The following is a 20,089-nucleotide window of genomic DNA, read 5'->3' as shown; positions in this document are numbered from 1 at the left end:
AGGTTAAAAATGTTCTAACCCTCAGTGTTTCTGGACAAAGCTTAATAACTAGAGAGGCAAGTTCATGTTAGTTCAGTCTGGCTTCTTTTAGATTCTTCAAAAAATCATAATATAAAGTGTGTTTTGTGTAATTAATTTAAAGGGATTGCAATCAGATTCTATCACAAATATTAGAATACATTGCTGAACAAAACAATGTGAAGTTTGTGAAGCTAATGAATCTTTTTAAGGTAGGAAAGGAACCAGAGAAAACAAGAGCTATGTTTGATTTGTCCATGCATTAAAGTTTGGCAATAGATACCCTATTTTCCAAAGACTATGACTGTTAGAGATGCTGAATACATGTAAAAGTTGAGAAGGAAGAAGTTGTGCTAGAAAAGCCACAAACAGAGCTAGCTCTAGCATGGAGAATATGATCCTAACAAAAAGAGAGCTGTGGATCTAAATCATGAGTTAAGGGTTTTGCTGTACTGAAAGAAACAAGGTGCAAAAGGCTATATAGAAGACTGTAATGTAATCTTTTCCTCCTGGAAACAATCTCTGTTGCCTCAAATTTGGCCAACATCTCTTGTCAAAAAAGAATAAGTTCATGGTTATTAACTGTGTCTACATTCATTGCTGTGTGTCCTTTTCAGGATAAATACTGCATGTAATTATAAAATATATTGCTTTAACTTATAAAGATTATATCTGTATGTAAGCCAGTCTTCAGTCTGGGTTTTTCATTTGTGAGTTATTTGAAGAGTAACAGTTGAAATTATTTAGCATGTAAAGGACAGGAATACTTCCTCTTCATTATCAGTTTGTAGGGGTGGTGTTTTTGGCAGGTGAATTAGTGTTGTCTCTTGTAGTGCTTTATCCATGTTCTTAGGAAATCACCAAATTTCATTAGTCTTCGTAGAATAAAAAGCTTTGATTTTGTTATTAAATGCATCTGATACTCATGGCAGATAGAGGAGTCGATACAGAAAGGGGATATTTTGTTTTACAACAAACAACAGTCTTAAACAACCTGAACCATTTATTTTCATCTCTGTAATGTCTTTAGCTACCTAAAAGGAAATGACATTTACAAGCGTTCATTTAATTCAGTGTTCCAGTTTTGTTATTAGAACTCATATACTGCTTTAGACACATAACAATTAGATGTGGAGATAATCATGCATCTGTTAATTAGTCATTTAGACATTTTAACAATTTGAATGTATATAGATTTTAATTAAATGGTTTCTAACGAGGCGAGTCGCTGTATAAATAGCAATAGAACACAGTAATTCTATTGACTTTATGCTGTCAGTCAGCTTAAATGCTTTGAATAGAATATGACCAACTTCTAGAAGCACTTCTGCAGGGTACTACATTTCTCTTAAGTCTTTCAGGATTCACACTGTATTATCTGGATCACACCAGATTTGACCTCAAAAATGATGATCAGCGTTTTTTCACATAATAGATCAATCAATTATAGTTCCAGTATATAATTTTGTGCAAATGGTAACAAATCTTTTTAAGTGACTTAATGAAATCACTTGACAAAATGCACAATAATGAAAACAATTATTTTAATCTCTATTGAGGGATAGTACAGAAATTTTTTTACCTGCAGTATTTGAAGTTACAGGCCTTGCAACAGCTTCTGGTTTAGTTTCACAGAGAAAGTCATCAATGGAGGGACTCAGAAGGGGTCTGCTTTCTTGTTGCTCATTCACTAGCTAGCAACAAAAAAACTCAGGGTCACAGAGCGCTGTGTTGGGTTGCAGGGTTAAAGAAATGAAACAGTTTTATACAATATTGTGCTATATTTTGGATTGTTAGTGAGTAAGGGATTGAAATGAGGAGATGCACAAATAGCTCCAAACTTAATATATGCATATATATATTATATATATACATACATATATATATATATATATATTTCTGTTTTATTATATTCCACGGCAATTATTGCATACTCTTGCTTATGGGGCTGAAGTATTCAAGATGTGATGTAGCTTCCTTCAAACCAATGGGTGAAGTTGCCTTCTCTATCACTAGGAGACTAAGCAGGGCCCTTCTAGTATTTGGAAGCAGTCTTTTTTTTTCCCACCAGTATCATGCCTCCCCACAACTTCCTCAACAACATTCCATCCAGACAATATGCATTAGCCCATTAAACAGTAACTTGCTGCGACAGAAAACACTTCTCTGCAATACAAGGACATATGAATGATGGTAGACGGTCCCTGGTGAATTTATGAACTTCCTGCATGAGTTCTGACTCATAATACAGTTTGCATGTATGAGTAGTTTTCCTTTTTGTATTGTAATTGAAGGTGTGCATTGGTTTTCCATTACATAAAAGAAATCTCCATATTACAGGCTTTCCATGTATTAAGTATTTTAAAAGATTAGTAGTAAAATGGTCTCATAAATAAAGATCTTTACTGTCATGCTCTGAAAGATCAAGCCCAAAGGTGAGCTGGATGGACAACTGATGGTGTGCCCTGCATTGACTTCATTGTAATAATATGAATACATTGTCTCTGTCTCTGTTACTTTCATCTGGAGCTCTTTCAGCCTTACTGTAATCCTCTCTCCTCTCCTCCAATCCTTTCTGTTTGCTTTTTTGCTGTTGTTGAGTTATCCAACTGTTCTCTTATGTGTATTTGAACTTTTAAATTGAGGATGCCAATATGGAGAAAAACTGAAAGTTAAAAGGCATTCCTTTATCCTCATTTGATGTTTATTAATTACTAGTATTTAGCTACCATAGTGGTATTGCCACTGAAGTTACTACGGCAAAACAGCTTAGGTTCACTGTTGTTAGTTACTTGATTTTTGTATTCCAATATAGTGAGGAAATACTAGGGCTTTTGAAATAAAAAGTCCATAATTTTGATAGGTCAAACATTTAAGCTTGTACCTAAGACTGGCTGGCTGCATAATGTGTGCACTCATTTATTTGCCCAGAATCTTAGGATTTTGTACAGAAATATCAATTTATATGATTAACATGGAAGACAGATGAATGATTGCTTGCCCAACTGTGTGTAGCAGAATGTGGAAATGGGGCACTTACTTAAGAAATCTGGCAGTGATACTGTCTCAAACTCGAATTCTGCATGCTAAACCTTATAAGGGAAATTAATCAGTGTTTTATAACTATCTGCACTGAACACTCATGTTACTGTTTCAAGTTTGGTAAATTTTAAGCTTGATTGGAAATTACTTTTATACCAGCTAAACAACTTTAAAGGTGGCTCTACTTTGTCCATGTTATCTTTAGCTGTATACTTTTATCTAGTAATTGTATTTAAGACTTAAAAAGACTTAGGACATCTCTATGGATGCATTTTTCTGTCTGTCCTTTGTTGATCTGTTGGTAGAAAAAAACAAGGGTGGATGCCTGGTTAATACTTGACTAAACTAATTTCAGTATTTTAAAGGCTTATGATCAATTATAAGTAAAATTTGCTCGAATACTTCTGTATTTCCATTCTAGGATGAAGCATCAGTAACAGCTGCTGCACTTTTCACTATATTCTGGGGAGCAAAACGTCCAGCAGAAAGATTGTCAAAGGATCTGAGTCATCTGTGTCTTTATTTTCTGCTAAGCTACCAACGTAAGGAAAAATCTGACATCGCTTGGAGAGGGGGGGTAATAACTTCATGTGAAGTACTCTTTCCATATCTATGCAGGTATATCAGTAGGGCACATCACTGTGTACAATTTAAATGCTTATCTTTCCTATTAAGTTCCATAGAAATTTTCTTTAGTAGGAAAGAATGAGGAAAGGAAGAAATGAATAGAAATTACGAGTAGCAAGGCAGCCAGGATCACTCACTGGCAGCACTGGTGAAACTGTTAACTGCAGAGGCAATTCACTGCCCAAACATGTTGGCAGAGCTGAGAATAAACTGTGGGAAGAACAGCAGTAATCCTGAGAATCACAATCATGAAGGAAAAGGAGAATGAAATAAAACCAATCTCATGTTCTCATTGCTTTGACTGATGTGTGAAATAGCAGATGTCTACCATTTATTGTTATTGTCTTTTCCTTTTCAAAGCTGGTTAGCACATTTCTTTATTATGCTGTTTATATAAGAGAGACCAGCTCAGCCAAAGGACCTCATTAGTACGATAACCAGAATTATTGTTCAAAGTCCCTTGATAAAATTTTTCCATCGAATCGAAGGATTTAGGGTGACATCTACTTCTTCATAATCAGCTTTGCCAGCAGACACTGAGATTTAATTTTAGTTGTGTCTTCTTTGTGATGCATTTGCAGAGTTTTTATTTAATTTGAAAAAAAAAAAACCAAAACAGGTTCTCTGACTCTCTCAGTACATGAATGTGTACACTAAATTCATCAGAGATGGGCCACACAGATTATCAGAGGGATAAAGAAAGTATTTTACAATGAGACTAAAAGCAGCTGACTTGCTCAGCCTAACAAAATGAGGACTGTGTAGGAATACAGTTTTTCTTCTTGTATATATAAAGAATAGGGGCTGGATGACCTTGGAGGAGGAAATCTATTTCAGCTATAAAAAGGCTGGCACAAGAATGAAGAGATCTAAGCTGGCCATGAAGAGATTCGGTCTGTAAATTAAAAGAATCTAAGTGTAACAGCAGTGAAGTGTATAAACAGAATTGTTTTAGAGGGTGAGACAAAAAACCTAGCTTTTCCAGCAAGTCTCACATATGTGGCTGCTTATGATGTGATTGCTTTTGAGAAGTTGAGCGTGACCCAGAAGATCCCTCCCAGTCTTGTCTCTTATGCTCTCATGACTAAGGACTGAAAGTTGTAGGAGTGCCTTATTAAAAAGATTGTTCCTGTGAAAAACAGTGTGCTTTCAACTGAAGTATTGAGGTTGAAACATGAAAGCAAATACAGGATCAAGTGTACGAATTCTTGGTGCATAGAAATTACTTATCTATGGCAATGCAACATTTTAGAAAACTATGTTTCTGATGTGAAACAGGTGTTTTGTGATGGAACAAACCTCAAAAGGTTAAATACTGCTGTTAGCTGATGTTTTTGCTGTATGTAAGCGGGCAGAGAATCAGGTTTCTGACATTACTGTGTATGCAATGCCCCTTGGTGAGTCCTCAATCTCACACATTGAATTTCATTTTGCTGTCTCATATATCGTACCAAATTTATCCCTGTTTTCACTCTACTCAACTATTAGAGTTCTATCAGGCATGAATTTGGAGTAGTGCTATAAAACATTCATGAGATGAAAATTATTATCTATATTAAAGTAATAATTTATGGTTCTCAAGCACCTTTCAGGGTGAGTATCACAGAATGCTTTAAAACATTCATGAATCAAACCTGGCAGCGCCATGGAGCTGAGAAGAATTATCTCTACATTGCAGATAAGAGAAGCAAAGGCAGTGAAGGAAGCCGACCGGCATCCCGTGGTGCTGTGAGCAGGAGCTGCTGGTGCTGCACAGCACTGATCTGTGTGGTGTTTGTACAGGCGCCAAGCTGGGTAGACTCAGCCTGTGAAATTATTGATTTCTGAGCACTCGTTTAGCCAGTGAGTACCGTAAATTCTCATCTTGTCTCGGAGAACTTAGTTTTTCTTTACAAAATCTATTTTAATTAAAAACATGCCTTTAGCTGAAGCGTGTCTAAAATTTGTGAAGGATGATGTTTCCAACCAAAAACAATGTGAAGAATCTCAATGCTGCTCCTAAATTCAGATAGTTTTACATGACCGACTTCTGGCTCTGACCAGCACCACAGAAAAACCCGCCTTTTCTCCCTTCATGTTCCAGAAAGCCTATCTGTGAGCTCTGGTGCTTTGGGAGGGACATAAGGGGAGCCAGAAGTGTCATTTGATGGCTAATATCAGCCTCATTCCTTACATGCATTCAGAGCGAGGGCTATTTTGCACAGAACTGAGCTGAGACACAGAGGCCTTCTCTGAAGGCAGTCAGCGCTGCACCAGAGGTTGCAGATGCAACGTTTCACCTCAGCAGTTTCACCTCAGCAGCCGGGAGCACTGAGGGGAATCCCCAGACCTCCATTTTCTGTGCCCTGCCACCTCATCCACAGCTGCATTCCCAAATCAGGACAGTTTATTTCTCACAGCTGCCTGCACTGATGGATTTTGCCTTCCTCGTTACTCAGGTGTGGTTTATGCTCTTCGTGCTGTCCCCAGAGCGGCTGTGAGGAAAGGAGATGGCGGTTTGTGATGGTCCATCTCTGGGCGCTCCACAGTGGTGACAGGTATGTATTGGTCTGATGGGCAGGGATAAAGCAGATGGTTTGGGATCAAAAAGCTCTATAAAGTCATGAGTGCATTAGAATACATGTGTGCAGGAGCTGGAGGGAAGGTATTGCTCTAGGAGAGGGGGAGTGGTGGTCTCACTGAAAAGGCATGTAACTATGAGGGCACTTTTCTTCTTCTCTCTAGCAAATATGCAGCCTGGTCTCAGCTTCCACCAGTCACTTGTCCAGCTCCTTCTTTGCCCTACATTCATCTGCTCTCCTGTGAAAACTTATTTCCCATCCCTGGGTCCTCTGGTGCGTGGTTTTAATGCAGGTGACTCTCATGTGCTAATGGTGGTGGTATTGTAACATATTCTGCAGGAGAAAAGGTGAAATGGTGTATTGTACAGCAGCTGTGGAGGCTTTGGTTTTGCTTTGCTCTCAGTTTGCAGTGTATGTTGTGAAAACAGATTTATGACATCCCTAGACAATAGCCTGATTTTGCAAAAGGAAAAAAAAAAAAGAAAAAGAAAAAAAAAAAAAAGAAAAGCTGGGTTTGGGAGGAAGCGGGTCTGTGGCATGAAAAGGGGCTGTGAAAGGTTTTCACAGGGGAGCTGAGTTTGCTGGCTGAGTGGAGGGAGCTGAGCACACTTGGTGCTCAGTGGGTCAGCTGCAGGGAACAGCTCCAAGATCCTGTTACATGTGCAGTTGATGTTCAGCTGTGCTGCCTGTCCTGCTCATAGCTGCAGGTGCTCTGCCTGTTCTCACTTTCTGGAGCACTCTGCACCACATTGAGGAGTAGTACGTGCTCAGGCTGTCAGTAAGGTATGATCCTAATGTACTGTCTTTAGATCCTCTTTTTCTGTGTTTCTGATGTTGATCTGTTTGCAGTACACCATAAATGTTGTTTTGTTTATTTCTTTTTTTCCCCTTTAGTATTAACAGAGCGTAACATAATGCCAGTCTTTAAGATAAATGATTTAGGAGCTAAATTGTGGGGTTCCAGCCAGGCAGAGGCAACTAACTAGCATCTTTGTTTTGAGCACATGGTGAACTAGTTCTCTTAAATTGAATGCCTGCATTCCCTCCATGTTCAACAGGGAAAGAGATGACTGGAAAAGCAACTCCAGAGGGAGTGCTGTCTGCCTTATTTAGGCCCTTCCTCAGGGGCTCTCGGCTTTTCCACCCATTCTTTATGGAGCTTAATTTAGTAGGACTGGTTCAACAAGCACCTAAAAACTCAGCTCTAATTAGCTGTACAGGTTTACTTGAATGGGATTTTTACCAGTTTTATCACTTGAATTGCTCAAGGAAGAAATTTAGGAAGCCCCAAACTACAACTGGGTAACTCCCTGTGCAGCTCAGCAGCAGATGTGATAGTGGACATTGATGGCTTTTGCCCACTCAGTGTCCTGGGGAGAGTGACTGGGCTGTGAACTGGACCAGTGGAATGATCTGTCTTAGAAATCTCAGGGGATAGTAATGAATGGTCAGTATATGAGAAAAAGGAATGTTTTAGTTTGGAATTTCTATAGGAAAAGCCGTGTTTTGGAACTTTCGTATGAGAGTTAACTACTTGTCTGTTACTTGAGTGAGGCTAGGTAGACAAGTGAACTAGATGTAGTAGTTTCAATGCTATACTGATGTTTTAGATTTTAACCTAGCTTCAACTGCTAATAATTTATATTATATATTTATATATAAAGCAACAATTTCTTGATAGTGCCCGTGAAAGTTCTCTTCATGTATTTAGCACACCACGGTCTTTAGTGGTGATCACAAAGTTAAGGGGAAACAAGCAATTTCTGTGGATTCTCTTCCATTAATTAGTTATTTCTAAATATTGGTGAGCTGGAACCAGATCTAGAATTTGAGGTGGTTGTTTACTGAAGCATAAATTGAAGTTCTGTATCTATGGATCATTATCTTGGCAGGAAAAGTAGTGGGATCCCTCCCCTTTTTCTCAGAGGGAGGCTTGAAAAAGACATCCTGACAAAACCAGTAGTTTCATGCTAGAAGTTGAAATTGCATGAACTATATTTTTCTTCCCCCGCTTTTCTAGCATGTCTATAAGTATTTCACAGGGAAAAATTACACCACCAGCAGCCACAGTTTTATTCACAATCATACAGTAAGTGTGATAACTACTTGACTTCTTGCATTATCCTTGTGCCAGGGTCATGCTAATTTTTTCTGTGTCACTCTAGTGTGAATTTATGTCCTAGCAAAACTGACATTGCAGCCAAATATTTGGTTTTCACAGGAACAGATCAATATACATGGCATACAGGGTAACTGACTTCTACCTAGCATGAATTGTGGGTAGCTCTAAAATGGAAACAAGCTCGTTTTGCCCTCCTGCAAATAGCACTTTGGTGTTGCTGCCTCTCTGAAGACTAGTCTTGCTTGGCAGGTGATAACTGCTACTCCGTTGCTAAGTAGTAGGAAGTGTGTGTGCTGGCCTATGAATCAGAAGTGACAATATCTTACCTGAAATCACAGAAGCCCAGCGATTCCTTGGGGCATAATGCCCCAGACTGACCCAGAGCTTGTGTGAAGGCTGAGAAGCTGTGGGAATATTACTATAGACACCATATTGGATACTTAAATTCACGTGAAAGCAATGTTGTTTAAAGCTCGTGGTTGATATCTAAATCAATAAATGATAACATGTTTATGTTGCATCTTCATACACAGCAGTGGTGCTGACTGGTGAAAACTATTGTCATGTTTGCTGTGTCGCAGTAGCATTCTATCTGTGTTTGTCAGTTCTGACCTAGATGGTGTGTAGCTGCAGTGTAGGACTAAGTATCTCACAATTCCCCATCTCTTTCCCTCTGGTCTTTGTCTGGATAAAAAAAATCTAAAAGGGAGCACTTGCCAAATTTGGGAATAGTATCTGGCTCCTGTTTTTTTGGCCTCTCTCCATCAAGCCACTTACACGTGTCCTACCAAACTCAAGGTTAAGCATGCACTTTACTGCCTTGCTGGATTAGAGCCACGAGGGAGAGGGATAAAAGATGTTGTATTCATGTTTTGATCATGACTGACAGTTTGGCCTTTCCTACTCATATAAAAATGTTAGTTATTATAAGTCTGTTGCATTAATATCGACATACTCTGTGCACTTTAAAGGTAAGGGAAGCTGTTTGCTGTTTCCTTTTCCTGAGTGTTAAAGATTTTGTGTACCCTCACTTATGCAATGTCTTTGTGCTGTCACCATGTGATATATATTTTGGCCTCACCCCTTTCCAATACTCCAGTTCTTCCCCGTGGAGAGCCACTCTACAGGTGTGGTCAAAGACAAAACTGATTTGCACAGATGCTTAGAGACTCTTAACATAGATTCTAAAGAAAACAAATTGCAAAATATTCCTTTAAAATGACTTCTGTTGATGTTAGTTTATGGTAATGTCTAGTCTGTACTCCTAAAATGACCTGCTGGTTAAGTGAGGGATTAACAGATTGGACACTTCAACCGAGTAAATGCAGGTTGGTCCAGAACAAGCAGGCTATGGAGTCAAAAGTGTTCTGTTGAGAAAACCCCAGAGAAACCTCTTTTGTGGGAGACATCGGGAGGCACAGAAGTGCCATGACAGTAACTATAAGGGGCAAATAGGATCTATCAGCATGAGCTGCCTCTTCCTGTGTCACTCATTGGGATTTCGTTGTGTGACAACTCCAGCCAGAGAAGCAGTCTGACTTTGTGAGAGCTTTTAAAGAAATGACAAACTGGAGAAGTCCTGTTTCACTCATAATGCAGGTATTTTGTAGCCTCACAGTATCTTTGGGACAATGATTGCTTACAAATTAGTAGGAAATTATGTAATGTTTTTTCCTTATCTGAAAGACATCTGCTAGTATATTGAACTGAGCTGTGTGTGCTAGTGCTTTGTGAATCATGAGCGATCCACAGATGAATTTGGGAGGTTTTGTGCATTGTGTTCAGCTTTGTGCACTGTTCTGAGCAGGAAGCATTATCAAATGTCAGGCTGGATGAAAGATGTACACCTGCTTTTTTAAGACTAGATTTTCATGATATTAGCAACTCAGAGAGTTAGCAGTATCAAAAATAGCCATGGCTTATTGTGCGTCACTTTGATGAAGATCATGCTATTCTTACTGATCTAAAACTGTGTTGAGAATGACCTGTGTCTGCTTTGGTACTTGACCTGTGCGTAAAACAGATCAGTTACTGTACCTACACTTTATCCTTGAATACAGGCTGTAGTTATTTTAAAATCACACCAAATTTCCTTTTCTTTCATGTGGCATTCTGTAGCATATATGGAATCCATGTTTTTGTATGCATTACCATGGACAGGCATAGGAATCAAATCCTCGTTTCCTCTTAAGTTATCCTGGTTGTCCACATGTATGTTATGTTATGGCTGTCCATACGTCATGGCATGTATTTGCTTTGAAATGGTTTTATTTGCAAATTGAAATGTTTGCAGTTTGAAAGGTGCTTATGACTTTTTGAACTTTCAGAGCAGTATAACAATTTCATTGCCCAAATAACAAATGAATTGCATACAGAACACTTGTAAATACATGGTTTGCAATTCTTTAAAAGGATGGTATATTTTTACTCCCACTATTTATGAAGAATCAACAAATTTATGGAAATTAGTTCCTATTCATAAAACTGATATGAAAAAGCAAGGTTAAATGAGCATAATGCGTTATTTATAAATAATATTGCCCAGTTTTCTGTGCTTTTGGAGTTGTAGCACACTTTAAAATGCTACACAGTATAATAAACTTTGTTTTATGAAAAAAAATTACACTATAAAGTCCCATGGTAAAACTTATTTCATGGAAAAATATGTTTAATTTGTGACAGAGAAACTTGGATAACTTCAGGCAAGCAGCCAATTTATGGCTCTTAAGCACACTGTCAAGGCAACTTTCTTTACTATACTCATGAGAATTTTTCCACCGAAATTATACATACTGCCCTAAAAGCAAAGTGTTAAGCAATGTTTAACTTGGAGGTAAAGAACTAATTAATATTTGTACTGCTAAGCATGCATTTACATGTTTTGTACTTTATTGTGCTTGTATTATTATTCATGATAGATCAATCTAGACTGGTTTGAGATGTATAGAAAACACTGCTAATTAGTTTATCTTTAATCCACAAAAGGAATACAAAAATATGATCACAGATCAAGTCCCCCAGAAATCACTGAAACAATCGCCACTGTTCTCAGACAGCAGATAGGAATGCACAGTGATTATTGCTGTCCTGAGTTAACTATTGAAATTTCCTAAAATTGGGATGATTTTTTTTTTGCACTGGTGCATATGAATTACTTAAATGAAGTTATTTCTGCTTGAGATAGGTAGAAAAGAAAGTCATTACATTCACTTCAACTCCTTGCCCTTCTGTTCTGATGTTATTTAGTAAGCGTTTGAAGTCAGTCAGTGCAACCCTAATGCCAAGAGGCTTAGAATAAATGTGATTGATTCTGAACAGGTAGGTCTGTTAACTTCTGTATTGAGAACTGTTATGCAATTTCATATAGTGACCTCTTGATACATGTTTCAATTTACTAATAACAGAGTGATTTATGTATCTCTATTCTGTATCCTCTATAAACATTTGTCAGTTTATGTATTACATTTAAGGAAAACAAACAAGAAAGCAGCCAAACAAACACAAGAAATAAACACACCTGAATAACTGGAATGTTGGTACTGGAAATATTTGAGTATCTTTAGGTTCTGATGTATAGGGGTATAGTGATGAAACATCTCTCTATGGAATGCTTGTGTCGTAGCCTATACTTTTTATGGGATAAGCTGAACTTCAGCATGTTTTATTCAAATAATGCAATTTCAGCTCTTTTAACTTCTGCTTTCCAGTTCAAATTCTAAAATGAAGCATTCTGTAGGTTAACTTTCTAAATTATAAGTGTCAATATCAGGGTTTTATACTGAGCAATGTCTGCAGTAAGCAGACAGCTCTTCTTCTCTCCTTTAAGTTTATACTATGAGAGTTGTTTGGCACTGGCATGGGCTGCCCAGGGAGGTGGGGGGTTCACCATTCCTGGAGGTCTTCAAGAAACATTTAGATTTTGTACTAAGAGATGTGGTTTAGTGGACTGCTGGTAGGTAGGCAGCTGGACTGGATGATCTTGGAGGTCTTCTGCAGCTTTGGTGACTCTTGGATTCTCCCTATTTTTCAGCTATAAACAGAAGTTGGGATAACTTCCAGTACAGCATTTGCATTTCTTTTTTCCTGTTGGAGAGTTTTTTCATGGACACCCAGTCTACTTTGTAATAACAGCATATCTGCCCCAGGATTATCTTGGACATGAATCCCCTTCTGCAGGTCTTATTTCCTTCTATCACCTTAAAAGGGCTCTCACTTCCAGTAGCTTTCTGATTTGAGTTCTGTTGAGGAATCTAAATTAGGTGTAATGAATACATAACAAATAACTCATGACACTTTGAGGTTTATTTGTTTAAAATCAGGCTGGCAGTGCATTATATCATGCACTTTTTACTTCTCAATAAAGCAGCTTATCGTATTTTGAAGTTTAAATGTGGATCAAAGTACTTTATTGAATCAGCTCCTTTGAAGTTCACTGACCTGTGGCAAACTGGGAATTTGTAGTGGACTGTACCATCAAACTTTGTTGCCAGGGACTATTAAGGTTTAAATTTGTCATTATTAAGTTGTTAGGAAGTGTGCTTTTATTTTTCCTTCTGACTAAAAAGTTGTGTAGAGGTTAAACAAAAACATTTGAGAATTGAAATCAAACTTATATACACGGTTTTCTTGTGTATGTCTTATAAATGAGAAAATTATGCATAAGATAATTTAATATCCTAGCTTTGCTTAGCAGAATGTTTGTTCATAGCGTAACTTTCCATTAGTTTTTGAACTTTCAACAAATGTGCTTTCACTTTTGTCTAGATTTATTCATACCAAAAATGCCTCTTTTCATTTGTTCCAGTCTCTTCTGAATTATCTTTAAAAGATAAAGAGAGACAGCGACTTAGTATAGAGTTATATTCTACAAAATCTCATTAGTATAGAAAGCTCTCTCTTGATGCTTGAAAGTATTAACTCTGGCAACTACTGAATGCCTTTTCTTAGCAATAAAGTAACTTTCACTGAAAATAATTGAGATAGAATCGCAGAAAATAGGTGCTGAAAGGCCTATTCAATTACCAAGAATGCCCCTCTGCTTACTGTAGTAGATTCATTAATGCTGGAATGATTGTTCAGATTCCCTATTGCCATATATCAGAACAATCCCACAGGAATCTGTGGTACTTTTTCAGTTTATTTGAAGATTTGCCTTGAGATCTGATATTAAATAAATTGCAAGTTGGGAACTTTGTCAAAATTTAATTCATGCTGAGTATTCATCAACAAATAAGGTTATTTTACAAATGGGGTTTAGGTGGGAGCTAATGAAATGTGAGTGTCTACCTGAATTGTTCTCTGTTGGATATGGTTTTAAACTTTCTTAGAAGAGAGGAAAACATAAGATTTCTGGGACTTCTCTATGTTATCGCTATTTAGCAGTTCAAACAAGGATTTGGCATCTCCTCTTTGTGTCTGAGATCCCGCTTCTGCTTCTTTGGCAGTCTGCTTTTATAGTCAGACATGATCAGTTCTTCATTCATCAAAGATTCTGGAGAATCTACTTTTCTAAAAGCAAATACTCTTCTGCCTGGGCTCAGTCCTAGCGTTTTGCTTGCAGATTTTGTTGCTTAACTAGCTGTACTCGGAGAGATGAAGCAAGACAGTATGTAATGAAATTCCCAAGGGGGGAAGCACACGCACACACACACACGCACACCAATTTGGAACTTGCACATTTCCCACTGTGTGTAGCAACCATATCTGTTTCATCATGTGAAGTGCCCAGTGAACACTGATGGTGGTGGTTAAATTTGTTCCACAATATACCAGCGTGTAATTCTGAATGAATAGTCTGAACAAGAGGTTTACACAGGCATACTAAAGAGACAGCATCTCACAACAATATGACATCCAGACAGTTAGGGTATAAATGATGTATATGACATGGTCATGGAGCTGTACATCACATGTACATGATGCAGAGATGGCTATGGAAAATACTCACTTTTTCACTGGATTCTGCTTCCTTTTGGCTTCTGCACCCCTTTGGTGCATAGCAGGGAAGTAGGTATTTGCATTTAGTGGAAGAAATTACACTAACAGACATACACTTCACTCATAAATGTATCACACAATTGCTGAGTAGACTGACAGACAACCGGTACAAATGGTGCATAAACATTCAACATTAAACATTGTTGAAGGAAATGAAAATTTTGCACTTAGGAAAGGAGGGGCAGCATTCTGTGTTAGTTTCTAATTGTTCATCAACAATTAAGGGTACAATTAGAAATGGCTCCTTAAAGAGAGCATCCTTTTCCTTTGGGCTGTCAGTTCATAGACATCAGAGTTAGCCAGAAGCAGGGTAGGGTGTTCAACACATTCATGGACATGAACACTGTGAGGGGAATGGGATCTACTGCTGGAGTGAGATGGAAGTGCTGTGCTGTGTGGCAGTGCTTCAGCCACTGACTTCCATCAGGTATGGAGCCCACCTGGTGCTTGCTGGCACCTTAGCACGTGGGGCTCTGTGCACTGAAGTTATGTCTTTCCAGTGACTAGTGGGAACTGAAGCAGGATGTACAGAGTGGAATAGTCTGCCTTGGGCCACTGGGAGCCTGGGGATGACATCTGAGATATTCCAAGTACTACTGTTGTGTGATTCTTCCTCTATAAATGTGCTGAATATGAAAAAAAGTGTAGGTTGCATGAATGCTGGCTTTGTAAATTGGTATTTTTGAATCGGGTTTAGGCAACTTGCTGGTACATGGCTGAACTTTCTAAGAATCTGTTTAGATAATGGGGAAAAAAATGTTTTTGTTTAACGTGAGAACATCTCAACCCCAAGCTATTGACCACGAGCAGCTCCCCCACGCTACAGCAACACGCAGCCCCGCTCTGCCAGCCGGGACCATGTGCTCTGAGCCCCGCGCTGCGCCCACCTGTGACGCCATAGTGAGGAGGGGCTTTTCCTCTGCAGCCTCATCCCTCGGAATCTCCTTCATCACCATGGCAACAGCCTTATCTGCCGCCCTAGAGCCTTTTCCCTACAACAGGGAAACCAACAAGGGCGAGTCAGCAGCGGCCCGAGCGCGCCCGCGCAACGCGACACGAGACGGCGCGCACTGCAGGAGGCAAAGTCTGGGTCGACGTGGAACACGCAAACACTGTTCAAAAAGAACAATAAATCAGCAGTGAGCTCTAAGTTAGTGCTGTGACGTCTAGCCATTGTCTCGTTATTCGTTAGAGTTGCCCCACTGAAGTCAGCAGAAGTATTTCCTGCTGCCTTGCTGAAGCAAGGCTGGCCAGAATAATCCAGGCCAATCTGAAGGATTGAGATGTTTTGCAGGGTAGGGTGTCCGAATGACTAAGAGCTGTGTGATCAGCTCCTGGATTTAATTTTGGTTACTCCAGAACACCTATTTACCACTAAAACGTTGGATCAGGCTGGTGTTGCAAATGAGCCACAGATCTTTGTGTTTCACTGAGGCAAACTCTTAAATTTGGAAGTAACCTACAGGGCTGGGCCCAAAGCTATTATAACGTAATGTTTTATATTACAGTTTCATAATATAAAGTCTCTGTTTTTGCTAATGATATATGGAGCCAAATTCTGCTGTCATAGGTGATGCTATGCATCTTCCAAATTATCATTGAACTTGATGTAATTTATTAGACACTTTTCTTAAAATGCACTTTAGTTACTGTAAATATTCAAAAGAGTCAAAAACATCACATCTAATTTAATATTTTAACCAAGTATAAAATGCCTTAATGTTATCTGCCACACACTTTATAGATGTACTGTTTGCTTTAAAAGGGTATTTATCTTCTTGAATTTGCATAGGTGTCTATTCTCATTTCTCTTACTCTTGAAGTGGCAGAGGATGCCTGATCATGCATTGAGCGTAGCAGCAGAACTGTGCTATGCTGGTGACCCTGGGCACATCCTTACTGTTGTACTTGTAAAGCTCCCATTGATTTCAGTAGAAGTTTTAGCTGTGAGAAGACTGCAGGATCTGACTCCATAAAAGTAGTGTTTTCCACTACACTTGATGTATTTAAATGCTTATCTCTATTAACAGAAGGGGTTCTTTACTGTCATAACATATAACCGAACTACTTCATCTAGCAAAGTATTCAGTGTCCAGTATAAAAGAAAAAAACACAAACACAACAACTTCCTTATACTGAACTACATGGTGTTTCAGAAACATTTCATCTATTGCATGTAGAAACTTTACATACTGTTGTGTTTTTTAGAAGAGTTCTTATTAATTGACATATCCTTAATAGGTTTGCTTGCTTGTGCAACGCAACCTGTTACCCCAAAGAGAGTTCTTTGCATGCTGCAAGAAATTCACAGAGCAGAAGTGTAGTAAGTTAAAAGCATGCTGGAGTTGTGGTGCCTTTGACATCCAAAGAACTGCAAGGTCGTGTTAAACTTAATTTAAATATATTTAATTCAGTGAAAATTACTTCTAATTACTAAGCATATCAAAGGTTCTTGGCCAATTATGTATTTACTCTGTACATGACTCATATGATGCATTTTATATCTATGAAGCTCCTTTATTGAATGACATGTGGAGCTATCTTTAGCACTATTACCATGCTACTTGATTTTTATAACACTTAGTCCTTTTGTGCTGAGTGATAGACCAAAACAGTTATCAGGTAGAAAGGATGCATTGGAAAGCATGCAGTGCTTTTTATTTCTTGCAGAGTAAAAAACCCACCAAAGCAAAGGTCAGGTCACTTTTTTGAAGACAGAGCCACTTTTTCTTCAAGGTTTCACCTACTGCCTGAAAAGAGTCATGATACTTGTATTAGTGCCTGCTGTTAACCTTTCATAAACATAACTCTGCAAAACCTTGGGAATGGTTGGTAGCATATATGACCCGTTTCATTAATTTAGTGTGGATATAGCTCAACGTGCAATAGTAACCTGATGAATACTTATGTTTGTGCTGATTCTTAGGAGTGAATGTGGTATGTTAGCTAGTTAAAGCAAATGGTTCAATACTGCTTTTTTATTGGATCTCTTTAGCCTTCCAAAAAGACTACAACTGGGCAAAATTGGGTTGATGTATTTCTGGCTCCTCAGCCTACAATATGGAAAACATTGCTCAGAAAGTAGAAGTTAATAGGAAGTCTCCTGGGAACCAAAGAGAGAGACTACAGAGTAGCTTAGATGATCAGATTTTTATGATAAAGCAAGTGACCAATCTATTTCTAAATCCAGTTTTTTATTTTAGTAATTAAAGACAGATTTAGCTGTAAGGTGTCTAAGGTAAGAGATTTTGTTTGGTGTCTTTGCTGTAGTGAATACTTCTGTATTCTTCTGTCCTTACCTATGAGGTGATTAGACAGAAGAACTGGAAAAGAATAAGGATAGTTCATCTGTGACCAGGACAACCTTTTTACTGTTTAGAATTCCAGCTGAAATGATGATCTTCAGCATGTTTATTACCATGTTCAAAGTACTCAAAACTTTAGCAATAACCACTGCAAGATTTTTGTTTGTTTTTAAAAGAAAATGTGATTGTGGACTCTTATTTATTAGGGCTTTTTCAGTTTTATGGAGTTTTTTTTGTTTTGTTTTTGTTTTTAGTATTTTGGCTTGCTGTACACATTTATCTGTTACAGCAGTTTGTAGTAGATCTAACCCTGTAATTCTGTAACAGCCAATTTGAGATTTGCCAGGTCTTTAAATAAGCAGTTAATAAGGCAGACTTGCAAATAAAGTTATTTTCTCGTCTAAACTATGGCTTAATGAATGAATCTCATCATTTCCTATTTGTCTGCAATGTGTTGATGGAAACAATTGTGATACAGGCCATTACAACTTTTCATAATACTCTTCACCTTCTGGAAAGCCACATCCAAGTTACCATTTTGACCAACATACTGTATAAACATTATAGAAACCAAGGACATGTTGGGAATTTTCTATGTATTAGGCTTTATTTACTTATTTATTTCTTCTTTAAACTTCTGTAATAACCAAATGTTTCATATTTATATAGTGGAGGTGCCATGCTTGGAAAATGCAAAAATCAGTCTATCTTAAATCAGAGGCTGGGGAACAAAGGTAGAATTCAGAGGTGGTGTTGGCATAAAATGAGTGGTTCGTCTTCCAGAAATGTGACTTAAGCATGTAATAATTGATGAACATAAATTACTCTTTCAAGTAATTTTGCTGGAGCTGTGTTTTCACTTGGTCTGATGCTGAGGTGACCACAGCAAGGATTGAACTTCACAGCACTCCCAGTTGACTAGAAAAAGTGAAGACTGGGAATCTGTGTGATATTCTTGCTATGAACACTCAGAAATCCAGTCAGATTTTTGCAGAGGTTTGAAACAGGTATTTCAGTAGTCCTGGGACTTACTGTGCCTTTTACCTTGAGAGTAAACTGAATATTTTGTACCTTCTACTTTTCAGTCCAGAATATTTTGGTGTACTGATGTGTTCTTTTGAATATTATCCCCTTTTGCTAAGATGAGAATACACTTAAAATATTGGGGAGAGACTTTAACAGCAAATGTTATGGAAGATGCCTTAATAGTATTTTTAAGTTACAGTAGCTGTAGTCATTTATGTTATGAGGAAGAACAAATAAGGATCCTATATATGTTGAATTTGGAATGCTTGGCTGCCGTCCAGCTCCCCAGGCAGCTGATGTATTTGACTTTTAGTACCAATTTAGCAGCCTATTCGTAATGGCTTTTATGCACTGTAAATCCTCGTGTTTTGTGCAATTTAAAAATGAAGGGACATGTATGTCTTCAACATTATGCCATGTGAACAGGTTTACCTCTCAAAATGAGCATGCACAACTAGACAGTGGTACCATGAGAGTTCTAGTGCCCACAAGGTTATTGTGAGCTCTTGATTTTATATAGGAATGTGTTGTTATTTTAGATTTTTATTTGTATTTTCTCAAGATTATCTGCTCATGTTTTTTCCATATGCCTTTCTTTCCATTATCTATGCTTTTCTCAAGTTTCTTTTAGTAGCATGTACTGCTTCTTATACATCATTAAAAATATCGAGAAGCCATATGGTGGGGCTATTCTATGACCCACTCAGGATGGATTTTTAAACAGAAAGCTCCCTTTAGTTGAAGCTGTTGGTACATTCTTAACAAAGTGTGGTATACCTAACATAAAGGGGACATCATTTCTTTAGGTAAAGTGAAGCTGACAGGTGTAGAGATATATGGATGAGATACATGTCCTGAAATGGAAGTACTGTCCTTAGGGCAGACCAGCTTTAAGTCCTGAGCCAATATTGTACTTGCACCCTTTAGAACCTCGCATCAGCTTTTCTGTTCATAGTGGTCTAAGCTTTTCTGACTCGTGACCAAGTTGTTCATTTTTATAATAAGAATATATAGTACTACTTGCCCAACAAATAATTTACAGTAAAGCAGCTAAATCAGTGACAGCTGAGTTCTATGTGTACTAGTCATCTTTGATTCCTCTCTTCTTTCATTCTCATTTTGATGGAATAATTTAGATTTCAATTTTTATATGGATATATATATGTGTGTGTGTGTATATAATTGTTACATATAAAGAAAACTGACAAAGAAAGATAATGCCTGATAAAAAGGAACTGGCACAAACATTCACTTTTAGCCTTACTGGATTGTGCCTTATTGACATTTAAATGGAAATGCTGGTTAAATTGCATTCTAGGTTTAGAAACATTTGCATTGAAAATAGTACTGTTAGGTTTTCTGGTTGGTTTATTTTGTCCATCAGTAACTGT

General features: G+C 37.9%; 1 protein-coding gene and 1 non-coding gene across 7 annotated transcripts in view; both read right to left on the bottom strand.

Moving 5' to 3' along the window:
- PEX5L (peroxisomal biogenesis factor 5 like) overlaps window positions 1–20,089 on the bottom strand; it is a 90,500-nt gene that overhangs the window by 24,066 nt on the left and 46,345 nt on the right. For 2 of the 6 annotated variants that reach the window (XM_072344132.1, XM_072344135.1), the window contains exons 2-4: window positions 17,052–17,117; window positions 15,255–15,359; window positions 1,601–1,712 (exon numbers count right to left, since the gene is read on the bottom strand). In XM_072344132.1, the coding sequence (XP_072200233.1) occupies window positions 1,601–1,712; window positions 15,255–15,359; window positions 17,052–17,117 (283 nt within the window). The remainder of the gene's footprint in view (window positions 1–1,600; window positions 1,713–15,254; window positions 15,360–17,051; window positions 17,118–20,089) is intronic. The other 4 variants (XM_072344136.1, XM_072344133.1, XM_072344137.1 and 1 more) reach the window with 2 other exon arrangements.
- LOC140256479 (U6 spliceosomal RNA) lies at window positions 8,337–8,441 on the bottom strand. The gene has a single exon (XR_011904746.1). It is a non-coding gene; the product is annotated as a U6 spliceosomal RNA (small nuclear RNA).

The sequence above is a fragment of the Excalfactoria chinensis genome, chromosome 9 (assembly GCF_039878825.1).
Source record: "Excalfactoria chinensis isolate bCotChi1 chromosome 9, bCotChi1.hap2, whole genome shotgun sequence".
NCBI lineage: Eukaryota > Metazoa > Chordata > Aves > Galliformes > Phasianidae > Excalfactoria > Excalfactoria chinensis.
Note: the sequence above shows the minus strand (reverse complement) of the source record. Positions and strands in the feature narration are given on the sequence as shown.